We start from the raw sequence: 22,590 nt of genomic DNA, 5'->3' as shown, positions 1-22,590 counted from the left end.
ATTAGTTAATCAGTTGTTGCTGGTCATGTTTTCTCAATATGATGAGTCTTCTCCCAGCTGTGGTTTTCCTTGTGCCTAAAAGCTGTGTTGGCAGCACATTTGTGGTACATCAGCTATTACCTAGGCACTGAGGGAGGACATCCTTGTGAGGCACAGGCACAGTCAGCACCTGCAAACAAGGCCAGCAAGCTGGCACAAAGCAACCCAGTGCCACAGAAGGTTTCCATACAGCACCCCTTGCCAGCTGTCGATGTTCACATGTCTTCCCTTTTCTTCTTGTGGTGAGTGGGGGGTGTAATTGAGAGCTGTTTTGTAGTTCTTAGCTGCCCAGAGGTAGAAAAGGTCACCAGTTGGAAAAGAGGTGACAAAAGCAATTTCAGTGAGGGAAAGATTATAATCTACCATGTGGTGTGAGGGACTGGGATGCTGCAGGCACTCTCAGCAATCACTGTCACAGCAGTCCTCCCCAGCTCACTCCCACCCGCTCAGCCTCGAATTGCAGAGTTATTAAAGCACCTTGAAGGTGGAGGTGGAAATTCTCAGCCCAGACCACAGCTGCTTTGTGGCTGTTGATAGATTTGAGCAATGAAATGAGCCAAAGCAAAGTGGGGAAGCATTTGTAAAATGTGTCCTACATTAATATGTACACCAGCTACAGACTGCACGTCCTTCAATTCTTATTTAACCTTGCTCTGGCAAAACTCCCACTGATACTAAAAAGATTTTTGCCTGAGTGAGACTTGAGAAAGAATCTGCAAATCTGGCTGTGTATGTAACATGACAAGATGCTGTATAGCTCGAAGATGAAATCTGTAGTGGAAGGCCACTGCTGTGAAAGCTGAAAATTTGACTGTTGGTGGAATGTAACATCTGAAAATCCTGAGGGGGTTATTTTGCACTGGAAGGATCTTTTTTTATTTAAACTGTGGGATAAACAATTATTTTCTATCTACAAGTTTCTTGCTAATTTGTATGTCTTTGACTGTTAAAGAATCATGTGAGAGCAAAAGGCTCTTGTTCTATCAGTACCTTAAAATATCTTCCAGAGAGAGGCAAGCCTCTCTCAGTTGCCTCAAGTTTCTATTTCAAGGCAGTCATTGGTAGTGTCAGAATTCTGTTTTCCAGCCTCACACAGGCTGTCTGCTACATGTGCATGCAGCCACATGAGGGAAGGGTGGCTACTGCAATGCAAGGTGTGTGATATGGGGAAAGGAAGAAGTGTCAGGAAACCTCTACAGTAAGGGAAGGATGGGAGAGGTGATATAGAACTCCACTAGCCATGGGGAATATCTTGCTTTTTCATAGTTTTTTATCTGTAGATCTCAAAATACTGTAAAAAGGAGAGATGAACATTGTTACCTACATTTCAGAGATGAAGAACAGAGATGTAAGGAAGAGAACTGATTCACATACCATCTCCCAGCAGGGCAGCAGTGGAGCCAAGAAGAGAACGCAGGTCTCCTAAGCCCCCTCTCTGTGCAATATCACAAGGCCATATTGTACTCTTCCCATCACTGTGATGCTTTACAAATGTCTGCTAATCAGACCTTACCACACACACCCAAGAGACAGTTAAGCCCTGGTAGTTGCATTTTAAAACTGAAGAGTCTGGCAGATAATAGATGGGACTTGTTCACAGCCACAAAAGGAGTCTGTTTCAGAGAGAAGCTCCAAATTTAGGTGTTCTTCACTTCTGAACTTCTACTTCTACGCAAGAGTACACTCTTACCTCTGCATTGAGAAATTATAGCTATTTAAGCAGCTGTTTCACACATCAAAAGAGCACACAACAAGCCTGCACTTGTTGTTCTGCTAAGTCAGTAAGGAAGTGAACCAACAAGCAGAGAGAAATTATTTTTGGTCACATAAAGGACATAGCTATTCAGATAGTATTTGGCAGCCAAAAAAGCAAATTACATGCACATGAATGTAATGGTCTCGCTTGATTTTGTGGTGCAATAAAAAATGATGAAAATAAACCAAATTCAATTTAACAACTGAAGTCCTTCAGTAGACGACTATAATACTAGATAAAATGCTGAGCTTATAGATTGAACATATCCACATGTGATTCTGTTCACTGCCTATCTATGAAAAAGAGGAAAAAAACTGAATAGGTTTCTTAATGGAGACAGTTAGCTGGCAGTGAGAGAGAAAAAGCAAATACTCACAAGAACGTAAACAAAAAATCTCATAGGTAATGACCATGGGGTCAACAAAAATACTTTCCATTACCTGAATGTGAAGAGGGTTCCCATGTCCAACATAGACAGTAGCTCTGCTTTTGACTTGGGGAAGGAGAGTCGGTAGCGCAGGGTCTCAAAAGCAGGTACAATCAGAGCTTTCTTGGTGTTAGCCAGGTCTAGCTGGATGACAGACTTCCTGGAAAAAAGAAACAATAAATACAAGCAGGAAAGTTTTAAACTGAGCGAGTCACTTGGGTTTTCAAAATGAAGAGCAGAGAATGGGCAGTTTGATACTGTAAATGTAACTGTGGCCCATATTTTTTTTCCTGGGGGTGCTTCGTATTTTCCTTGACTTTTGATTTACTGCTTTAAGAGGGAGATCAACAGAGTTCAAAAACAGCTTGTATGTTTGACTGAAACTGTTTGACTGATCAATGCTGCCCAGTGTGTCCAGAGCTGAACTAGCAATCTTGAGCATGCCAACTGACCACCCCTTCAAGAGAAACATAGTTGAATGTTACTACATATGTGGGAAAGAGCTGTCCAGTAAATGGTAATTCTAAAAAACATAACTCAGTGGGACTTTACAAGGTGAGAAGCAGTAAAGTTTGGCTGCCTTTCAGCCTAGATATTCTCTGTGCTATGCTGTGGCATCTCACTTGCTTTTTTCCTCTGCTTTAGAGCTCTGTGCTCCCTGCAAGGTGAATGTTACCTCAACATTACTATGAACCAGATACTTGCCCCCAAGAACACTTTTGCCAAGATGGTTGGTTTTTGTCCAAGGTAAGGCACAGGTCGATTGCAACAGGACATGGTGTAAATCAGCAAAGCTGTAAATTAGCAGTATTTTTTTTTACTATTGTTAATCCATGTCCATGGTAGTGTCCAAAGATCAGAGCTCATTATTGCTTGGCTCTACACATAGGGCAAAGAGGCTGTGTCTGCAGAGAGGAGCTGGGCACTAGATGCTCTGAGATACCTGGCTTTTTGCCTTCTTTGGCTGCAAGTTGTTCAGTGCAGAGACTGTTTTGGTGTGCGCAGGTGTTTGTGTGCACATCCTGCATTTTGTACAGTAAAGCCCTTCTCCAGTCAGAGGCCTTAGGACAACTGCTCTAGGAGAGCAACAGCCTAGCAACCTTACGCACTGAATGCCAGGGGTATTTAGTTTATTCTTTCCTAACAAACTAAAACTCAAAGAAGTTACTTTTCCATCCCCAGACCAAATCTTACCATGCTTGTCATTAGAAATAACTCCGTCTCGATTTTTCTTTCATTATCCTCGTATTTCATATGAGAAATATGCCTCTCTCTCCCTGTCAAAGTCAGTTCCCCTTAACAGGATTCACTGTCCTGACTTTTATGTTTCTGCAACAAGCAATCAAAGACAATGTTGACAAGCAGCAAACTCTCTCCAGCTTTATAAGATGAAGGAATTGGGATCACTGTCATAATAACAGAAGGACCAAATAAACCAATTTTTCTAGGCCCAGAATGCCTAAAATTCATTTATATTGCCACAAGAGAAAAAGAAGAATAGCAGAGCTGTTTAATAAAATCTGAATTTTAGAGAATTCACACCACCCTATAGGCCTGTTCTATAAAAAGAAATCTGTTCTCAGAGCTTTACTGCAAAGCTTGCCTTGTTTAAAGAACCTCTGCCACATTCCAGTGAACTTCTCACAACTGAAGGATTTCAACAGCATCTTATTATAACTTTTTTGTACTTTCCTCACTAGCTTCTCCCTCCTCATCACTAATGGCCAAGATATTTGCATGTAAATAGATTACTCCTTCTCAATCAGTCTCCATGACCTTCCAGCTCACTAAGCAGTGCCAGCATCCATTCCTTAGGATGCTCTTAATGTTCCTTCCTCTTCATACCTTCTCTGCAAGCAGGGCACACTAACAAAGTTTCTGTGACAACATCTCAGGCTTTCTGGACTCCGTGCAATCTATCAGCCTTGAGCGGTACAGCTTTGGGGATTCAGTTCTAGAAGGAGGAGGTAATGTTTTCAGTGATGCTCACCTTTTGAGCTCTGCAAGGGAACAGCAGCTTCCATTTATAGCTATTGGTATCTCTTTGATGCAGAGCTCAAAGTACCAGGCAAAAATCAAGGCCTTCCTGTGCTTGGCAGTGTCAGAAAGTAGGAGACAATCCTGCCCACCAAAGTTCACAATCTGAAGTTGAACAAAGCTGAATGTGGTGTAGGTATCAAGACAGGGTAACAGCAAAGATTATCAGACAGAGCAAGTTCTGTTGAACTTAGTGACTCATTTTGTAAGGTATGGGATACAAGCACGAAAATGATTCGGGTATCAAAAATGCTTTCTGCACAATCCCTACTATTGTTACCTGCAAATTTAATATAGGTGTCAATGGCAAAACTGTTGGAAAGAATTATTTTCTTCTTTATGAACCAAAAAGGCAGAGTGAGCAAACTGATAGAATAGACTGAAATCACTTGCACTGTCAACCTCCATATGAAAAGAGGAGAGAAGCACAGGTCTGAAAACAAGATGCTTGTAGTGGATGCAGTCTAACAAAGGAACTAGTGGAAGCACTTCAAGAGTGAAATAATGTAGCAGGATAATCTCTGCAAAATCATTTTTAAGAGATACATGAACATTTGAGGTGCATATTGCTAAGTCCAAAGTGGAAGGGTTGCACCAAAATGTCAAGAAGTCCAGCAGCACTGACCTGCATGTAGAACAGCCTGCCTTACATGACTAGATGACATAAAGGACAATGTAAAGGGAAGAAGGAACCAGTGCTGACATCCAGGCATTGAACCTGAGTGACAAAGAACAACAGAAGCCCCATGAATGGTGATAAAGGCAGAGAGGGTTTGGTAGAGGAAAAAAAACAACTTCCAGTTTCTTCTTGTAACTTGGCTGGTGGTTTGCTCCTTGGAGAACCAGCTGAAAAGCTAACCTCTTCCTCCTGGAAGCAAATCTGCTTTTCCTTTTCTGTTGGATTGACTTTTTTTTCTGCTTTGAGTGGAGGTGCCATTTGCTGGGCAACTGGTTCTGTGATACTTGGAATAGGAAAATTTTCACTGTTGATGTTGCAAGATATATGGAATATAATGTAAGAGATGCATCTAGTTATTTTGTAAACTAGCACTGAGTTAACAGTTTAATTCTTGCTCTATCCTTATGAGAGCTGTTTTTTTTAATTCAGTAATATCAGTGCAGTATTCATTTTCCTGCATCTGTCCTTTTCCCTAAATCCCAAAATAAGGATATGTAATTTTATGAAGAGCTTTCTCTTTGCTAGTGTTGTCCAGGAAACCGTTTCCCAGGCACCTTTTTGTTCAGACCTGGTGCATGTCATTCTGACACAGCAAAGGTTGGGTTAAATTTCTAAATCTATTAATCAGCTGTATTTTTCACAAAGAAGAAACCAATCTTAAGTCACAGGAGTCTCCTCACAGGTTGAACGAATTCCAGCATGTTGGTACCAATCTTTTAATCTCCATAGTCCTTTCCAAAAATAAACACAGAATTCTTGTCCTTATGAGGGCAGATGGTAACATCATTCCCATTTATGGAGAAGTTCAGACACAGAAAAGTCAGCAATCTAATCCTAAAGCACTGAATTCAGAAAAAAAACCCAAAAAACAACAGGATAAAAAAAGAGCCCATTAATTCTAATTAGCTTCCACCATCAGGACTTGGTAAGTGATTAGTTCAAAATCAACGGATCTGACAGTCACTGAATTTGTGGTAAGAGAGTTGTCAGACCACTGTTAAATTCACTAGAAAGTTCTTCTCTGCAAAAGCAATACATCATAGCCTACAAGGAAACCAACAAATAAAAAACAGCAGGCAAAACATGAAGTGTGTCTCTTGTTGACAAGCTGAAGAACAACCAGAAATACTTCACAACTCATATTTCAAGTGACAGGTATAAAACCTGTGGAAAGAGGTTGGATGCCAGGTCCCAATTCATGCTAAATGTGTCACTGGAAGTGAAGGGCATATTTTACATAAATGTGTCAGAAAAGAACTTTAATGCTAGCTATGACAACTGTACATCAGCAGCCTGTCCAGTTATTTTATGTTAGAAGAACCTTTAGGATGACTCACACACCTTACTTGTAGCAACCAGAAAGAGCCTTTACCTCTGAGGCAATGACAAGATGACCTCCATAACTACTCAAGGAAGGGGACAAAAGTCTTCAGCTCAGCACAGACTGTGAAAGTGTCTGAGTCTTGTAAATAGGAAATCTTTAAATGATACATTTACTTCCTCTTTTATGTCACAGAAGAGTAAGGCAGGACAAAAAGGGGGTTTGCTGGAGATTAAAAGTATTCAAATGGTCTTAACAACTGTGAAAAAGCTCAATTAGCACAAATCTAAGTGCTAGTAACAGATAACAAGAGGGACCAGAAGCCATCAGCTCCATCAGCTTCTACTTCAAAACTGGTCATAACTTTTCACATTTGGCACCTTCAAAAGCGGTTGAAAATGTTTTTCAAAATTCCTTTCTTTCTGAAAAGATACTGTCTGTGGAGATACAACATACAACATTTGCAAATCAGCAAACCTGTAGTGTAAGGGATGTCTCTGGCTCATCTTGTACAAAGCAATGCCTGAAACACCACACTATTTCTACTTCCTTATGGTTCTTCTGTCTGAGGAAATGAAGACAAAAACGTTTGTACGTCTCCCCAGCGCACAATCGCTGCCATTCAGATCGACGTCACTAATCAGCTACTTGCAGAGGTGGTGGGAACAGTCAATGCAGACAGACACAGTGTATCTGTATTTAAAATAATCTCCCTGCACTTCTCTGCTATTTTGCTCAGAAAAATCATTATTGAAAAAGCAACAAAAGCCTCTAGTCCACACGCATAAAAACCCAGTCCCTCTTTAAAGAGCAGGCAGTAGCAGATTAACAATTTTGATATTCCCAGGTGACAGAAACTCACAGAGTTAAGGTGGTCAGGGCCTCACAATGGGCTGGTAGAGTAACCCAAGGTCTCGGATACAAAAGCTTTCATGCAAACCTTTTTTTTTCTGAAACAGCACCAACGGGTGGCATCCCTGTGCTTTTAGTCCTATAACACATTATCACTATATGAGATTTATTTCTATGGTTGCAATATCTCAAGTATAAACATCATTCTGTCCTCTGTCTTCTTCCTTTTAGTGCTGGCTCCCATCAGTGCACTGTGAAGCAGTATGAAGGAACAAGTTGCTTTTTTAGTATTACATGCCAGTATCAACAGCTGCTATCCTTACTGTGCCCAGCATGTATCTGAACAAATACAACAGTATGCAACACTGATGTCAAAGAACAGAAAAGCCAATAAAAACTGTCCCTACATGTATCTTGATGCAGTAGCTAATGTGTGCAAGGGACAGAATTATTTTGTAGTCCTCATTGCACAACACAAAAAGAAAAATCCCTAAAGTAAGGGGGGAATGAAGTACACAGTCCCATAGAACTTCAATAGGATTATTGAAATCCAGTGTCTTAAAAAGCCATAGTGAACATGGGACTAGAATTTGAAAAAGGTGATGCGGAAGAAGTGAGAAGAATCTTACTAAGTTCTTAAACCTGAAACAAAGGATTTCCTCCATAAGTTTATATTACTGGAAGGTGTACTTCCCTTTACACTCCAGAACCCTGGGCCTACAGGTTGAAAGGAATCACCTACAGGCAGACCTTCACTGGAACACTTAGATCAACTTTAACCAAATTCAAACAGATGAAAAGCAAAACTGGTCACAACTAAGGAACTGAAATCCTCCTGCCTGACCACAGGGTGTCCTCCTTGCTCTATGCTTTGGCCTCAGATGACCAGCCTCTGCAGGGCGGGAAAAGTTCTTTATTTTAAAAAGCTCAGTTAATGGATCAGAGGTCTGTAGTTTGCTCAGCCCAACCTGCTCGCAATCCTTATGACACAATACACACTAAGGTTACTCTTCCCAAGTTCCTTATGCTAATTATTTTGCCTTAACAGGTGCTGATGTTGCAGTGGTATTTTTGAGCTGGCTAGTCTATCACCCCTTCTCAAGATACAGAACTGGGTTTAGAGTGTGTGACAGGGACCACAAGTTCAGAAAATGCTTTGCATGTTTTTTCTGTCACTGTCATTAACAACCAGAGATGTTTTGGGAAATTGCCTGTTCACATCTCTGCTAATTCAGGATGCTCATGCACATTTCATAATACTTAGTTCACTTAAATTTTCAAACTGATTCTTCTGCTGCTTTGAGGGAATTATTCTGATGGCTAACAGGGATAACATTTAGACCTGAGAGTTATCTTTCATAACTGTGTTGCTTTACTTCCAGTTGCAGCCCCTTCTTCTACCCTAAAAATTCTTTTGCCTTGCTGGGAATTGTCACACCTTTAAAACCTGTAAGCTGCCTCTTTCAGATCTGCTCAAACTGCATTGCTTTGGAAATATGTAAGAATGGTAGGGTGTGAAGGGGCTGAAAATGCAGCTGACAATGGGAATCCCTCCACTGACCATTTACCTGAGGTACTCGTAGAGTCCATACATGGGCAAGAAGTCAATGTCAGACAGAAACATGTATGGTGTGCTGATATGCTTCATGGCCACATTCCTTAGCAGATTCACAGGGTAGAACTGGCCCTCCTTGTACACAATATGGTAGCCAACGTTGTGGCGGCTCATGAGTACTTCTGAGCCCTGGGCGTAGCGTAGAAATTGCTGGGCTTCTGCATCAGAAAGATAGAGTGCCAGGCTGATTGGACCTTCCCAGTGTTTGCAGATAGCTTCAAGCATCTGGAGCCTGGAAGAGGAAGGGTGAGAATAAGAAAAGGCTGTCTGTCTGTCTTAGACTCTTTGCATGGATTCATCTGATCAAATGTAGATACCTAAGCGAGACAGATTAGGGTCACTCCATATGCTGTGGAAGACAACAAATACTTCTACAGCACAATTCATCTAATCTAAGTTGAGGTCTCCTACTGGAGAGATGGACTGCACCCTAGATATGCATACCTCTCCCCACTGAATGCAAGGGAGCCTAAGACAGCCCTATCCCAGATACACACATCCCCAGCTCAGATACCTAACACAACGTGAAATCAATACCATCTTTTCTGCCTAAAACATTGCTGCTGTAGGAAAACTCACACAGACAACGGGACTTCATCTGGTGGGAACTTTGAGCAGTTGCAGGGATCTGTTCATGTAGATCTACTTACAGGATAGGAGTCTCATAAACTTAACCAGTGCCTAGTGACCAATTCACACTGCAGGTCAAGCTCTTCTCACACACTAAGATACTACAGTGCCCTTCAATTCACTTGTAGAGGAGAGAGGTGTACAGATCCACAAATCATTTCACCTCCTGTTCAGAAAAACCTTCCCCAAATTTTTGCAAGGCAGTTAGTCAGATCTTAAAAGCTGTTAAAAGCAATAGATCAAGGGAATACTGACTTAAGTGAACATTTGCATGGACTAGAAAAAAACTCTCTGCCAGGGAAAGGGCAAAAGGATAACACATTTATGGAAATGGGATTTACTATGTGCAGGGAGTAAGGGGAGAAGGAGGAAGAGACATGGCATTGCTGTGGAGTATCAAAAGAACATTTCAGACAAATCCATCATTTAAATTTCTGGTTTGTAAATCACAGAATCATAGAACAGATAAGATTGGAAGGGACCTTAAAGATCATCAGAATTCAACCTCCCTGTGATATGCAGGGACACCTCACATTAGGCCAGGCTGCACAAGGCCTCATCCAACCTGGCCTTAAACACCTACAGAGCTGGGGCATCCACAACCTCCTAGTCTGGAAACCTGTTCCAGTGCCTTACTACCCTCATGGTGAATGTGTTCTCAGTGTCTCAAATTCCATTAAATCATTTTTAAAACAGGGTGTATTGATGTATATTTTTAAAAACTTTCTGCAGTTACAACACTATTGATGAAAATGACAACAAATGTTCACATACAAAAATATAAATCTAACCCAGTGCAGTAAAAATAATTTAAGCACTTTGGGTAATTTATAGAGAATGGCCTAGAGATTAAGATATGCCAGAAAAAAATACAGCAAAGACTGATTACAAAGCCTCTTGAGTTAACACAAAGGGAAATGAACCTATACAGCCTAGCCAGATATTCTCTTAAAAATTAGGAAGAGTAGACTATGCAACACGATTATCTTCTCTCCCTTCCAAATCCACATTACTATTAATATTTATACAGAACACAATAAAAGTTTTCTGCATCACTGTAATCAAAGAAAATAGTTTCTCCCTCCTACTACCTGCCTAAACTTTACAGCTGAAAAGAATGATATACCAGGAAACACATTCTGATTTAACATTAATAGCTTTTTTCCCACATTTCTGAATGATCATGATGACATCCAAGACAAAAGAATAATTTTTTTCTTAGATATGAGGTATTACTTTTACTAGTCTACATCTGGTACATTATTTTCTTTTTATGTATTATTGAAACAAAGGTTATTATCATCCTGAGACATACAGCTGAATTAGAAACACAAATGGATAAACAGAATCTAAAAAGTATGTGAAGGCTTTTGATTGTACAAATAATAAACAGAGAAAAACACTCCTTGTTTTTTGGGGTTTTTTTGCCTTTTTTCAACATAGTGGAAACCTTTTAATCAGGAGATTCCAATTCATCAGCACTCAGATTGAGGGCAGCCTTTTAAGAAAGGAATCCTTGCCTAGCAAGAAATGCAGCAAAATGCATTCAAGGACTCCAAGCAGTGGACAAATGGCTTATTTAAATGGCACTTATTGGCACTTATGTAAATGGAATCACTTATTTAAATGGCACACCTGAAAATGCCTGCAAAGCGTCACATGATAGTTAAGTGGAAACTGGGTTTTGCTGGTATAAATTTCCAGCTGGACAGCTTAGGGCCCTTCCGAATATCCTCTTTGCTGTGTCGTTCTCATTAACAGGCTCCACTTCCACGTGTTTGATCCAGAGACTACTGGGTGGTGCTCCATGATCTGCTCTCTGTAGGTTGTTACGATAGCGTCCTTAGACCATAAAACTTAGAATTATGATTTTCTAAGCTCAATATGACCAATTTATTTTGGTTTTGTTAGCACTCTTGATAAATGTCTTCTCTTAAGGACTCTAGAGAAAACAAATACACTCCTGTACTGCATAATAATGAGGTCATAATTTAGTTGGTAAATTTTTCTAAAGGTCTTTTTCAGTCAAGAGAATTCTGCTGGAATTCAATAGTTTCACAAGACAATTTCTTTCCACTTTTCTTCATAAAAAAACTTAACCACTTTAGAACTCATTCACATCCAGACTTCAAGCAGTGTAATGCTCATCCTATCTTTCCTTGTCCACATCCTCATCTCACATTTTTGTAACTCCTACTCTGATTTCTGAACCCCATGCCTTTAAAAAGGCTGCCTAACCATGTGTGAAAACCACAGTGATGCAACCAAGCCATTATCTAAGAAAAAGTCACATCAGCATAAAAGGTGACAACCAATAATGAACAACACGGGACAATGTCTATCTCAGCTTGTATCTAAAGACATTAACGTCAGCTCCTAACTGCATCCCCTTTCTTCCATTCCAAGCACAGACAAACATAAGCCTGCCTCAGTCTCAACTCCAACAGGACTGTAACTGGAGACACTGGGAGCAGCTTCTTTGCCTTTCCTCACCTTGGATGATCGTTCGAAAGAACGATGCAGAAAAGTAGAGCATAGCACAATGTTTGTATACATGCCATCTTACATCTGAGACATTGTTCTTAAATGTCTATAGCTACACTGCAGAAGCTTAATGAAAGTGGCTTAAAGAAGATAAATAAATAAATAAAAAGCAGTAACTGAAAGATGTGAAAGAAAACAAAGCAGCTAAACAGTTCTTTGGTATGGTATTATTTATTGATTTTAGCTGAAAGAAAGCATTTCAAACTCAAATCAATAATTTATAGCAACACACCAACAAAGTGAGGAAGATCTTTCCTGCACAGTATCAAGAGGGCTGTTCTTCCTGAATAAAAATGTGTGGTTCTGTCTATCAATAAAAACATGTGTCCCAGTGAGGATCCAGAAAGAGAAACAGATGCTCAGACTTTGCATCAGTGCCAGTGAATCAGCACTAAGCTCCAGCTCATTCTTTTGAATTCAGTTCTGGGGGGAAAATATACCACGTGCACAGACAAGCTTTGCTAATTTACTGTGGCACTTGCTCAGGGTCTGGCTTGATTTCTTTCTTTCTTTTTTTACTTAAAGATTTGTGAACACTTAAGAAATGTTTCCTCAATTAAAAACCAATAGAACAGACACTGATATGCATAGCAAATCGTAAGACAATGTGCAGGATGGATGCAGTCTTAAGGCACTGGTGAAACAGAATAGCCTTCATTTACTCGTGTTTATTTTTAAAACACGCTGTAAATGTTCTATTAATCTGAATTCCTCTGACTGGAATAGTGTAGCAGTGGTAGTATCCATGGGTCATGTTGTATTCTGTACATGCTCAGCTAAATAAAATATTAGTTTCTGGCTAATATTCAAGGAGTTCTGACCTGTTTTATAACCTACTCTGATAGCAGTAACTACAAAGCTTGGACTGGATTCAAACTGAGAAGCAGGAGGGAAAAGGAGACTGACAATGTAAAATTTTACAAAGCTGGCTGATCTGGACTGACATTCAGACATTCTGAAAAATGACAACTCATTGCAATAGAGGGAAACAGACAGGTGCAGGTGGAACTTGTCACTAAATGGATTTTCTTCCCCAAAACTTCACTTTACATCAGAACTGAAAGTTGCAAAGATTTAAACCAGAAATGTTATTCTGAAAATCAACATTTATTTAAAAATGCAATGACTCCTTTCAAAAGGAGATTTTTCATTTCACACTAGCATATTAAAAAAGCCAACAATGTATTATTTTCAATTTCCCAATTTGAAACTAGAAACTTGAACTATTTAGTTTTGCTTTTTACTATAAGAAAAATCACTGACTGAAATCTTCTGCAAGGAAAATGCCAGTGAAAGCAAAACTAAGATAGTCCAATGGGGAAATACTGTGAGTAAGAACTTGGACAGCTACAACTGCTTGCCTAAGTCTATTACAAACATCTCCTGTTTTTCTAAGTTGCTACAAAACTCCATAAACTAATAATGCCTGACAATCCTGACAAGTAACAAACCCTACAGCTGCAGTTTTCTACCTCTCTAGACTCGTGTGTGCACTGCAGAGCTGGTCTGGATGGCTGATGAACAGAGATGTTCCCTACCTGTCCATGGAAAGCTGAGCCACCAGTGTTACATCAGTGCTGTCTGCAGCTGGCTCGTACTCGTAATGTAGAAAATACAAATGGGTGCGATGGACGGTGAAACGTTCTCGACGGAATTCATAGCATAAGTCATCCTCGTCCAGCTCAGACAGCTGTTTCTGGAGCTGTAAGGAAAGAGGGGACATAAATATGAGATTTTTGTAATTATTTTAGCAAATCAGAGAGAACGCGGAGGTTGGCAACTTGCAGCATGATGCAATGGAGAGTGGAAGTTGAACAGAGAGTGCAGCAGGGCTTTCCCAAGCCTCACTCCTGCACGTCACTGGACAAGAGATTAGCAGAAAGAACTTGTAAGTAAATTGATAGGGCAGACAGATCATTCTATTACGGTCCATATATTGTATATATTATCTGTATTACATCTTTCCCCCATAGAAGCTAGCAACGAAACAGTGAATAATCACAAGTTTAATAATCATCAAGTTTCAGAGTTAATGCTCCAACGTGATGCATAATGTCATTCCTTATAGGAAGCAGTGTTTCAAACTATTTGTAAACACACAGCTCCAGCAGACAAGACTCAGCAGCAGATTAAGCTTGTATGCTGGAGTGAGAATTCCCTTCCGCTGCCTCTGTTGGAGAACAGTAACTGTTGCTAGCAGCATAGACAGACAGCTGAAAAGTAAAGCTTTAACTGACCATTATTCTGTCTCTTGAGATTTATGTATCTGCACCACTTCAATTTTGCAATAAAAATAGTCTTTCAACTGCAGAGGTGCCAGAACTAAGCCTATGCTTTTAAAGGGACTTAACACTTCTGGGTACCTGGTTTGAGAAATCCAGAGAATGGCAGATTGGCAGAGAACAGCTATTTTTCAGACTCCCTTGGAAACTAAGCCCCTTCAAAGTCAAAACAGGCATCTCAAAGGAGTCCAATCACAAGTCATTTAGACACGTAGATTTAACAGACTAAAAGTTTAGTTCTTGTGAAAGAAGGAAGAGAAAAACTGACCAAATATCTGTGCAGCTGACCAATTCTATCCCTGAACTATATTATTTTAAAGTCAAACATCTAACTAGATTGTTTAAAATGCATTTATTTAAAAGGAACAATCAGTCATACTTGATGTAAAATGTACTACAAAATGTAATGAAGATGAAAATTATATATGGTCTTAATATGTCAAAGAGAGTTTTGCTTGTGTTGCTTTAAAACGTAGGATATTAATAAAGGTAGCATTTTTTTATATTTCATTTCTTAAAAGCATCCTATAAGACTATGATTGCTTATTTATCAGTAAAGAAGAAAAATATTTTCTAGGAAATTTACAAGTTTTTATAGAAATCACAGAACCCTTCAAAACTATTTAATGCAACAAACAGATTATTAAATTACAGGCATTCATTTAGATTTTAAAATCTCTTTCTTGTGTTATGTTCAGAATGATTTAAAGTAATAGCTTCACCATCTTCAAGGAAAAAAATGGAAAAGGTACATGTTTCTTCTTCTAATACTGTGTTAAGAAGAAAAGCTGTTGTTCTTGGAACTATAAGCATAATGGTTGTCATCAACAATAATGCTTACAGCTGAATATTCTCCTGTGAAGGCTGATGGAATAATTCCTGATATTTTCTTGTACATCACTCTATAATCTTCTTTTGAATAATGGAAATACCTCCTTTGATTTCAATGAGTTTTGGATTCCGCTCTCATTCTTCTGTGATATTGTTCTGCACAGATCTTAAAACATCCCTCAAGAGAGACTGCTTTTAGAAAGATAAGAGTTGGAATCCTGACAAATCTTTACTCAGGCAAAACTTCTATTGAAATCAAGATCTCTTTCAGTGGAACAGAAATCATGACTTCTTTTATGTCTTCCTGGAATTTCATTCATTCTGCCTTACAATTCATCATTCAGCTGAGCCTGTACTTTATTTTCCAAGTCATATTCAAGCACTATTTGAATTAAACCAAATATTTAGAACAATTACTAAAAATAATACTGTATCTTTCTGCTTCTTCCTTGGAAAGATACATTAGTATGCCCTTAATAGAACTATCAAGTAGATTATTAAAATTTAAATTGTTTAAACAATAGAAAAGCACATTTTAGGGGTACCTTACCATCCTGCTGTATGTGCAAATGACCAGGCTAGAAGTTTACAGTTGCACAGGAGCTATTAACCAGGCAGTCACTGAATGATTATCAGATTACATTCAGGTTGCAAGCTAAGAGGATATAAATACTTAATTATGAGTTACAGAGTAACTTTTGGGGCTAAATTATGGCTTTGCAATAGAGAGCGTTAGGTGGGGGAAGAGGAGGAGAGATAATTTATTAGAGGCCCCAGTATTTTGATGGTGAAACTCACCACGTCACAAAGTTGGTGATGGAAGAGAAGCAGCGAACAGCAGATAATCCCTTCTGCTACCAGGAAAGGGAAATCTTGCTCTTTCTGCTGCATTTCCTAGAGTCAGGATTTTGTCTCTATCTTGACAGACTTTTTCTGAGCCTGCAGATGTGCGTGGTTCTCCCTGGCACTTGACATGACTCATGATCAGTACTGGAGAGCAGAACTTGTGGTGTGGGAAAACACCCCAAGTTTTGCCCATCTTTCACTTTAAAAAACGAGATAAAAGGAAAAAAGAGGCATACCAGCATGAAAAAAACCCCAACATTCTAGTCCACCTGACCCCCATCTAGCAATACTAAAAGCAGTTGAAAGTGGTATAATGGCAACTTGCAGGCATCTAATGGGATGGGCTACCAGCTCAGCATTTAATACCAGTAAGTTACAGTAATAGAAACAACACATCTGGGGAAGTCAGGATTTCACCTGAAAGATGCCACATACTATCTGTTATTACCAGAGAAAGACACAAAATAGTAACTTTAAAACCTACTACTACAGACGATGCAGTATTCTGAAATTCTGCAGGAGCAAAGGGTACTCAAAGCATCAGACTGACTGCAAGTTCAGCACCCTGACAGTGACTCACAAGCTCCCTCTGTATGCTATTTTAGGACACTCAAAAATTGCTGAATTTGTTAGTAGAGTTTATACCATGGGGTATATTGCTAGAATCTCCTGCTTTTCTAGTATGCACAGCCGTTTGCTAGTATTAAGAATCACTGGTTCTGCACAAAAAATAAGTAAAAACACATTCAGTAAGAAAGTGTTTGGAGGGAGAACTAGATTTCTTTTTACACTGTTTCTTTATATTGTTGATTTGAAAATCCGAATACAAAAATCTGGCAATTTTTTTCCTGTGCTTTCGGTAAGCCTTCTCTAATGGGAATCTACTGTCCTTTTCTTAAACTGAATGAAATCAGTGATAAACTTCCCACTGATCTTGCTTTGGGCTTTGGATCAGGACACAGGCTTCACTAATAGAGGACACCCCATTCAACCTTCAGATTTAATGCTTTGGCAGAAGTACCTGGTGAGAAGTTGTCTGCAGGAAAGAAGTTTTATGAACATGCTAAAAGGTTAAGTGTGTGCCTGTGTACTAAAATCAGGCTTAAAATATCTATGTTACAAGGCAACTATAGAGATAGGCTGATACACAGATGATCCCACTGAAATATTTTAGCCTTTATGGTAGGCACTTCAGAGTGAAGTGCTGGATATGAGCATTAAAAGGCAATAGGAAGAATTCAGATTTGAGATTATTGTGAGCTTCGCCTTCATGAGTTTCCTTGAAAACTTCTGCATTGCATCAAAAAAAAAGAAAGAAGGAGTGAGAAGGGGGAAATAGCACGGAATAAGTAGAATGGACTGACTAAGGCCACTTGAGTCAATGGCTGTGTTTACAAGACATTTGGTTCATATGCTGAATTTCCTATCCAGAATCTGCACAAAAGGCAAAGGAGTAATTGTAAAAACAATTTGAAGAGATGAGTCTGCTCTGGGTAATCATTTTAGTACATATTGAATAAAGGGGACTTAGAGTACTGCTCTATGGCAAGGAGCATGTGGCAGCTCCTGTCCACAGCCAGGCCCTGCAACATACAGAGTCTTCCAGCTTGAACGTTTCAAGGGAGGGATGAAACACAGACATACATATCAGCATTTAAAAAAAACCCCAAACAAACAGAAAAAATACCCTTGTCTGTAGTTTTTTGACCCCAATATTTCAGTTTCAGAGCCCTATCTGTTTTGTTTTTTTCCCATTTGTAACATTTTGGAACCTAATGACAGTGCTGTTTGGCGCAGCTGAAGATCAACAACTGACTAGATCAGGACTATGCAGATGAGATCCAAAGACTACCTTAGGCATCTTAAAATTCAGTCTGGTATTATACTTCCTTAGCAAACTTTAAAAAACCAAAAGTACTAATCCTGCACACATATAGACACATATTTAAGCATACATGCACATGCACACATCTGCAGAGGAGAAGCGAGAGAGATCAATGTGAAGTCTAACTACCATTTAAACTAATGCCCTTTACATCTCTCTGGCACTGTAAAGAGTGCTTAAAAGGGGAAGATGCATAATTTACATTCATTTTAAGGCCATCTCAGTACTGATGAGAGGAAGGGGTACTGAGTACCCCTGAAGGAGTATTGACCGTAAAGGGGCCTTACAGTTACAGAACCAGCCCAACAGCACCCACTGCCACACCTCCTTTTCACATTTTACCAATGTTTGCATTACAAATAGCATTCCTTAATCACAGGTTGCATTCTAAAGAAAACATAATTACAAATATTAAACTGTAGAGAAGCAATGGCTGGCATATTGGAACAACAGCTTAAGGGTAGATTCTGATACAGCCAGTGACAAACCACTGCTTCTTCCACAACAGGACATTTAGGGCTTAAGTAATATTGCTTATAAAACCAGGAGAGCTATTCCGACATTTTTTTCCCCTGGTCCACAGTACAGGCAAGGACAGGCAGCTGAAGGAGCACCTTTTACCCATATATAATGCCTAGCATAATAAAGTCCAATTGTAGTTTGGGGCTGCTAGTTGCAATTCAGAGAAGAAAGGAAAAATAATAGGTATTAAGATAAATCAAATAGCAATTCCTACTTTGTACATGAATTTGAAGAAATTATAGCCTTTTGTGGAACATGTATGCTTAGGAATTCTAATGGAAATGTATGGCTGCCCCTTGTTAGATTGAAGGTCTGTCTAGCACAGCATCCTGTCTCCAGCTGTGAGCTGGCTGCACTGAGAGGAGTGTTAAAAACAGGGCGAGTGCACAGCTTTCTCAGAACGCTCCCCTAGTTCTCAACTTGTGCTTCAAGGACTTTCTGACTGATTTTCTGACTAACTTCTGAGCATACGTATATTTCTGGCAACATTACCTCTTGCTCAAAGCTTTATTACATCGTAGGTGAAGTGTCTATCTTTGTTTTCAACCTGCTACTTGCTATTTCCACTTCATGCCCCCTACTTCTTGTACTGGAAGGAATGATAAACACTGGTTCCCTGCTCATCTTACATGATGCTCTGCATCTGAAGATTATCTTGCAATACATCATGGGAATGAGTTTTATTTTAATAGGACACTTGTGATGCTGTATGTGCTGCAGCAGTCAGTGAGTGAAAGAGTGGTTTTCATGATCATCCTATTCTTAGTGTCTCATAACTTCAAAGCTGAAACTTGCTTTTTCTGTTCTACAATAAAAAGCACATGGTCAGGTTTAGAGGGGCACTTACATTAGGGGTAACTAGTAAAAACTAATGTCTTCTTCTAAGTGACTGCTCTTAAGCTATTTGAAGTGTGTGTTGGCAAGTTAGGATTTACATTTTTTTGTATGTCTAGCTCATTCTTTTCCAGTATTTTTTTTTTCCAATTTATAAATGGAAGAATGAGTTGGATTTCTTTTTCAGACACACGCCATACCATATACCATATTGCATTCTACTTGTCTTGAATAAGAAACAGGCTTGAACAGTTAGTCATTTCCAGTGTCTGTCAACTAGATACAAGTTCAGTAAAATGAGCCATTTTAAACTTTCAGGACTGCCATTTTCAGCAGCGAGAATTTGCATTCACTGTGCACTGCTCCCCAGCAACTTGTTGTAAGGAATAAATCTATTTATTAAGGATTTACAGAGCTCTGGAAAATATAGCAGCAATTCTGTGACTGCATTCACACTCTTTGAACCCACACAACATATTGTGAATTCAGTATAATTTTAACCTGCACTCTTAAAGTATGATAAAGATGTGTTTTGTGCTGTTGTCTTTTTTTTTTTTTAATGTCTCACTCTCCTTTTCTCTTCCTATCCTGCCCTCTACTCTGTCTATTGCATTTTGATGTCTCTGACAATCAGATTCCTAGTGGTCTTTTATCACATTCAGTTCACTTGATTGTCTAAAAGCCTCTCATTTTTGCAGAGGATTTTCTTTTTCCATGTGCTCTCACTGTTCACTCGCTTTTTCTCTCTCTGATCCCTACTTCAGTCTCTCCCAGTTAATGTTTATCTCCAATTTCTCAATGTTCCCTACTTTCAGAAGACATTGAGATGGTCAAGTAAGTCTCTGTGAAGTCATGCTTTGGGCTACAAGTTATCTATCCAGCCTCTGACTGCTAGAGAACAAAGTTGGGAATGGCATCTCCTGTGATCATTTTATCCACAGACCAAATGGGAACACTACAAGCCTCAATGATGCTACTGATTGCCAATTATTCCTTAACTGCTAATGTGCACATGTTATTGGCTTTGCTTTATTGATTTTTATACAGAGAAAGCTGTATATTTTAGAATTATTTTTTTTCTTGAAGATAACATAAAATGTTACAGGTTCATTTTTATTTCCTTTCAGATTATGTAGCCAAAATTGACACTTGGTCTAGAAATCTCCAGAGATCACATTATACACAAGGTGTTTATATACATCTGTGTATAAACACCCTTGATTTCAACCATTTTCAAAGAATTTGCTTCACATGAAAGGTTCTGATTACAGATTTTATACATGCTGCTGTGCTTGGTTAGGGGTAGTGCAGAAAAAACCTGCAGTCTCACAGCTTATGTATACCTTGAAGTATTTATTCATTCTACAGTTTGCAGCAAGGCAAAACCTCATAGACCTAAATCCAGCAGTCTTGATATTTTCATTTTTTCTCTATTACTTGTGTATTAGTATCTGGTAGCCAAAATTGTCATCACTGTATGCTGAACAAACACACAGCAAGAAACAAGCCCTTCACCTGGACAGTTTTAGGTCCAAGCGTGAGATTTGCAAGATTTCCTAATGGAATCAAGAGACTAAATCCTTATTTTCAGTTTTTAGTATTACCTTTCTGGGAATCTTTAAGAAGCGAGGTATTAAAAAAACCCAAACAAAACAGAAACAGGGGAAAGGCAAGATTAATTACAATGGTTTTACAGGGGAGGAACTGAGGCAGAGAGAGATTAAATGACTTGCATAATGTCACAATTAGAATCTCAGCAGTGACTGAGTCCCTCTGCAGTCCACTACCTGCACTACCAACTCTCCACATCTTCACATAGCCTGTACATTGCATGAATCACCCTTAAAACTGTCAATCACTTACATTTTCACTGTTAACATCTGCCTCACTGGGGCAGCCAAAGAGTTCCCGTCTCAGTAAATTCCCATCATATTCCAGGAATGTCAGGTAGAGGTTGCGGAAAAACTCCACGTGCTTGTTTTTCACTCGCAGCTTCTTTGGGGAGTTCCAGTGAATCACCTCGGAGGGAATAAAAGAGAAAACACACCCTGCTGTTAGAATACAGTTTTGCTTTATCTGCTCTTTTTATGCATGTTCAGTTTGTTGCTCTCTTAAAAACAAAAAAAAACAACCCCAAAACTAGACAGAAATCCTTCTGTCTTTTTATCAGGAATGCTTCACCACATCTTTCACAAGTAACTGCACACTCTACAGGTGATGTGCTTTGAAACTCCTCCATAGGATAACCTAAGTTAGGGTGCTGCTCTGCTTTATGATACAACACCTCATAAAGGCTGCCACAACTCTGATGACGGACCTGATTGGTCAGCGACTCTCTCTTGAAGAAGGTGGCAGGACGAGGAACACAAAGATCTAAGTATTAAACATTAATCTCAGATTTTCACATGACTGTTTCAACTAATGGAATTGATTCACTGGTTCAGGCCAAGCAGATTCTTCTCTGGTTAGGTATTGAGAAGAAAAAGCTTGAAAATAATTCCTATACTCATTTACAGCCTTCAAAAAGGACTGAATTTAACGTGACTTCCTTTTTGCCATTGCTTCATTTAACCAAGACTGATCTCAGTTGTACTACATAACATAGAGATGCAGTACAGTGCTTCACCCTTTGAATTCCAGCTTCTAGCAGGTATTTAGCCTCTGCTAATGGGAGAAGACTCTCACATCGGCCTAGATTTAACTCTAACTCAGACATAAAGGGCCTGATTCTCATTTGCATCAAGGCAACTCTGCACTGCTGCCAGTGTGAACAAGAATGAGGCCCCAAGGAAAAACTAAGAGGAAGCCAAAAGTGTCTTGCAGGAATTATTTCCTTTTATAGAGGCTGTATTTCAGGCATGAGGAAAAAACTCCAAAATCCAAACAAAAAAACATCAAATGCTTTGTATTCAGTTTTATTCCTGTGATTTCTAAAGAGATTTAAAAAAGAATAAATTATCCCTTCAGAATATTTCCAAGCTAGGAGTTCTGGAGGTTCTCTGCATCCATTAAGTTAATTGTGTGAAGGCATTGTGTTACTTGCACACAGCCAGAGAGCTGCAACACCAGCTGCTGAGCTGGTCACAGGGTAAGCTTTCCTCTAGACCTTGTATTTGTGGGAAGGAACACTCAGAGGCCAAGTGCAGCACGTAGAACAGAAGGAGCCCAGAGCAGATGAGCGCAGTTCCTTTGGTGTCAGCAACACAACTCCACAGGAACAGGGAGCCCTCTGAAATCGCACTGTCTGCTGTTGAATGAGTGGACTAGAGGAGGGAAAGAGTAGGACGTAGCCTGAATTCTTCCTGTACTAACTTCAGCAAACAGCACAGTCTCTGAGTATTTATAGTGCCATAAAAGCTATGGCAGTCTCTTCTATATACCCAATACCAATGAAAATATCTCTTGATAGGCAAAGCTTTATACCTTCCTGGGATTTCACTGCTGAGGCAAGAAGGATGTCAGAAAACCATACATGCAGTTACAGAAAAGC

At 39.4% G+C, this 22,590-nt stretch overlaps 1 protein-coding gene across 1 annotated transcript in view; it reads right to left on the bottom strand.

The window, feature by feature from the left end:
- The window catches only part of LARGE (like-glycosyltransferase), a 198,577-nt gene that overhangs the window by 7,811 nt on the left and 168,176 nt on the right, over positions 1 to 22,590 (bottom strand). The window contains exons 9-12 of the mRNA XM_010005777.1: positions 20,964 to 21,119; positions 13,439 to 13,602; positions 8,680 to 8,958; positions 2,236 to 2,382 (exon numbers count right to left, since the gene is read on the bottom strand). Of these exons, the coding sequence (XP_010004079.1) occupies positions 2,236 to 2,382; positions 8,680 to 8,958; positions 13,439 to 13,602; positions 20,964 to 21,119 (746 nt within the window). The remainder of the gene's footprint in view (positions 1 to 2,235; positions 2,383 to 8,679; positions 8,959 to 13,438; positions 13,603 to 20,963; positions 21,120 to 22,590) is intronic.

The sequence above is a fragment of the Chaetura pelagica genome, unplaced genomic scaffold (genome assembly GCF_000747805.2).
Source record: "Chaetura pelagica isolate M959 unplaced genomic scaffold, ChaPel_1.0 scaffold79, whole genome shotgun sequence".
NCBI lineage: Eukaryota > Metazoa > Chordata > Aves > Apodiformes > Apodidae > Chaetura > Chaetura pelagica.
The sequence above is the reverse complement of the archived record's forward strand: the minus strand, read 5'-3'. Positions and strand labels throughout refer to the sequence as shown.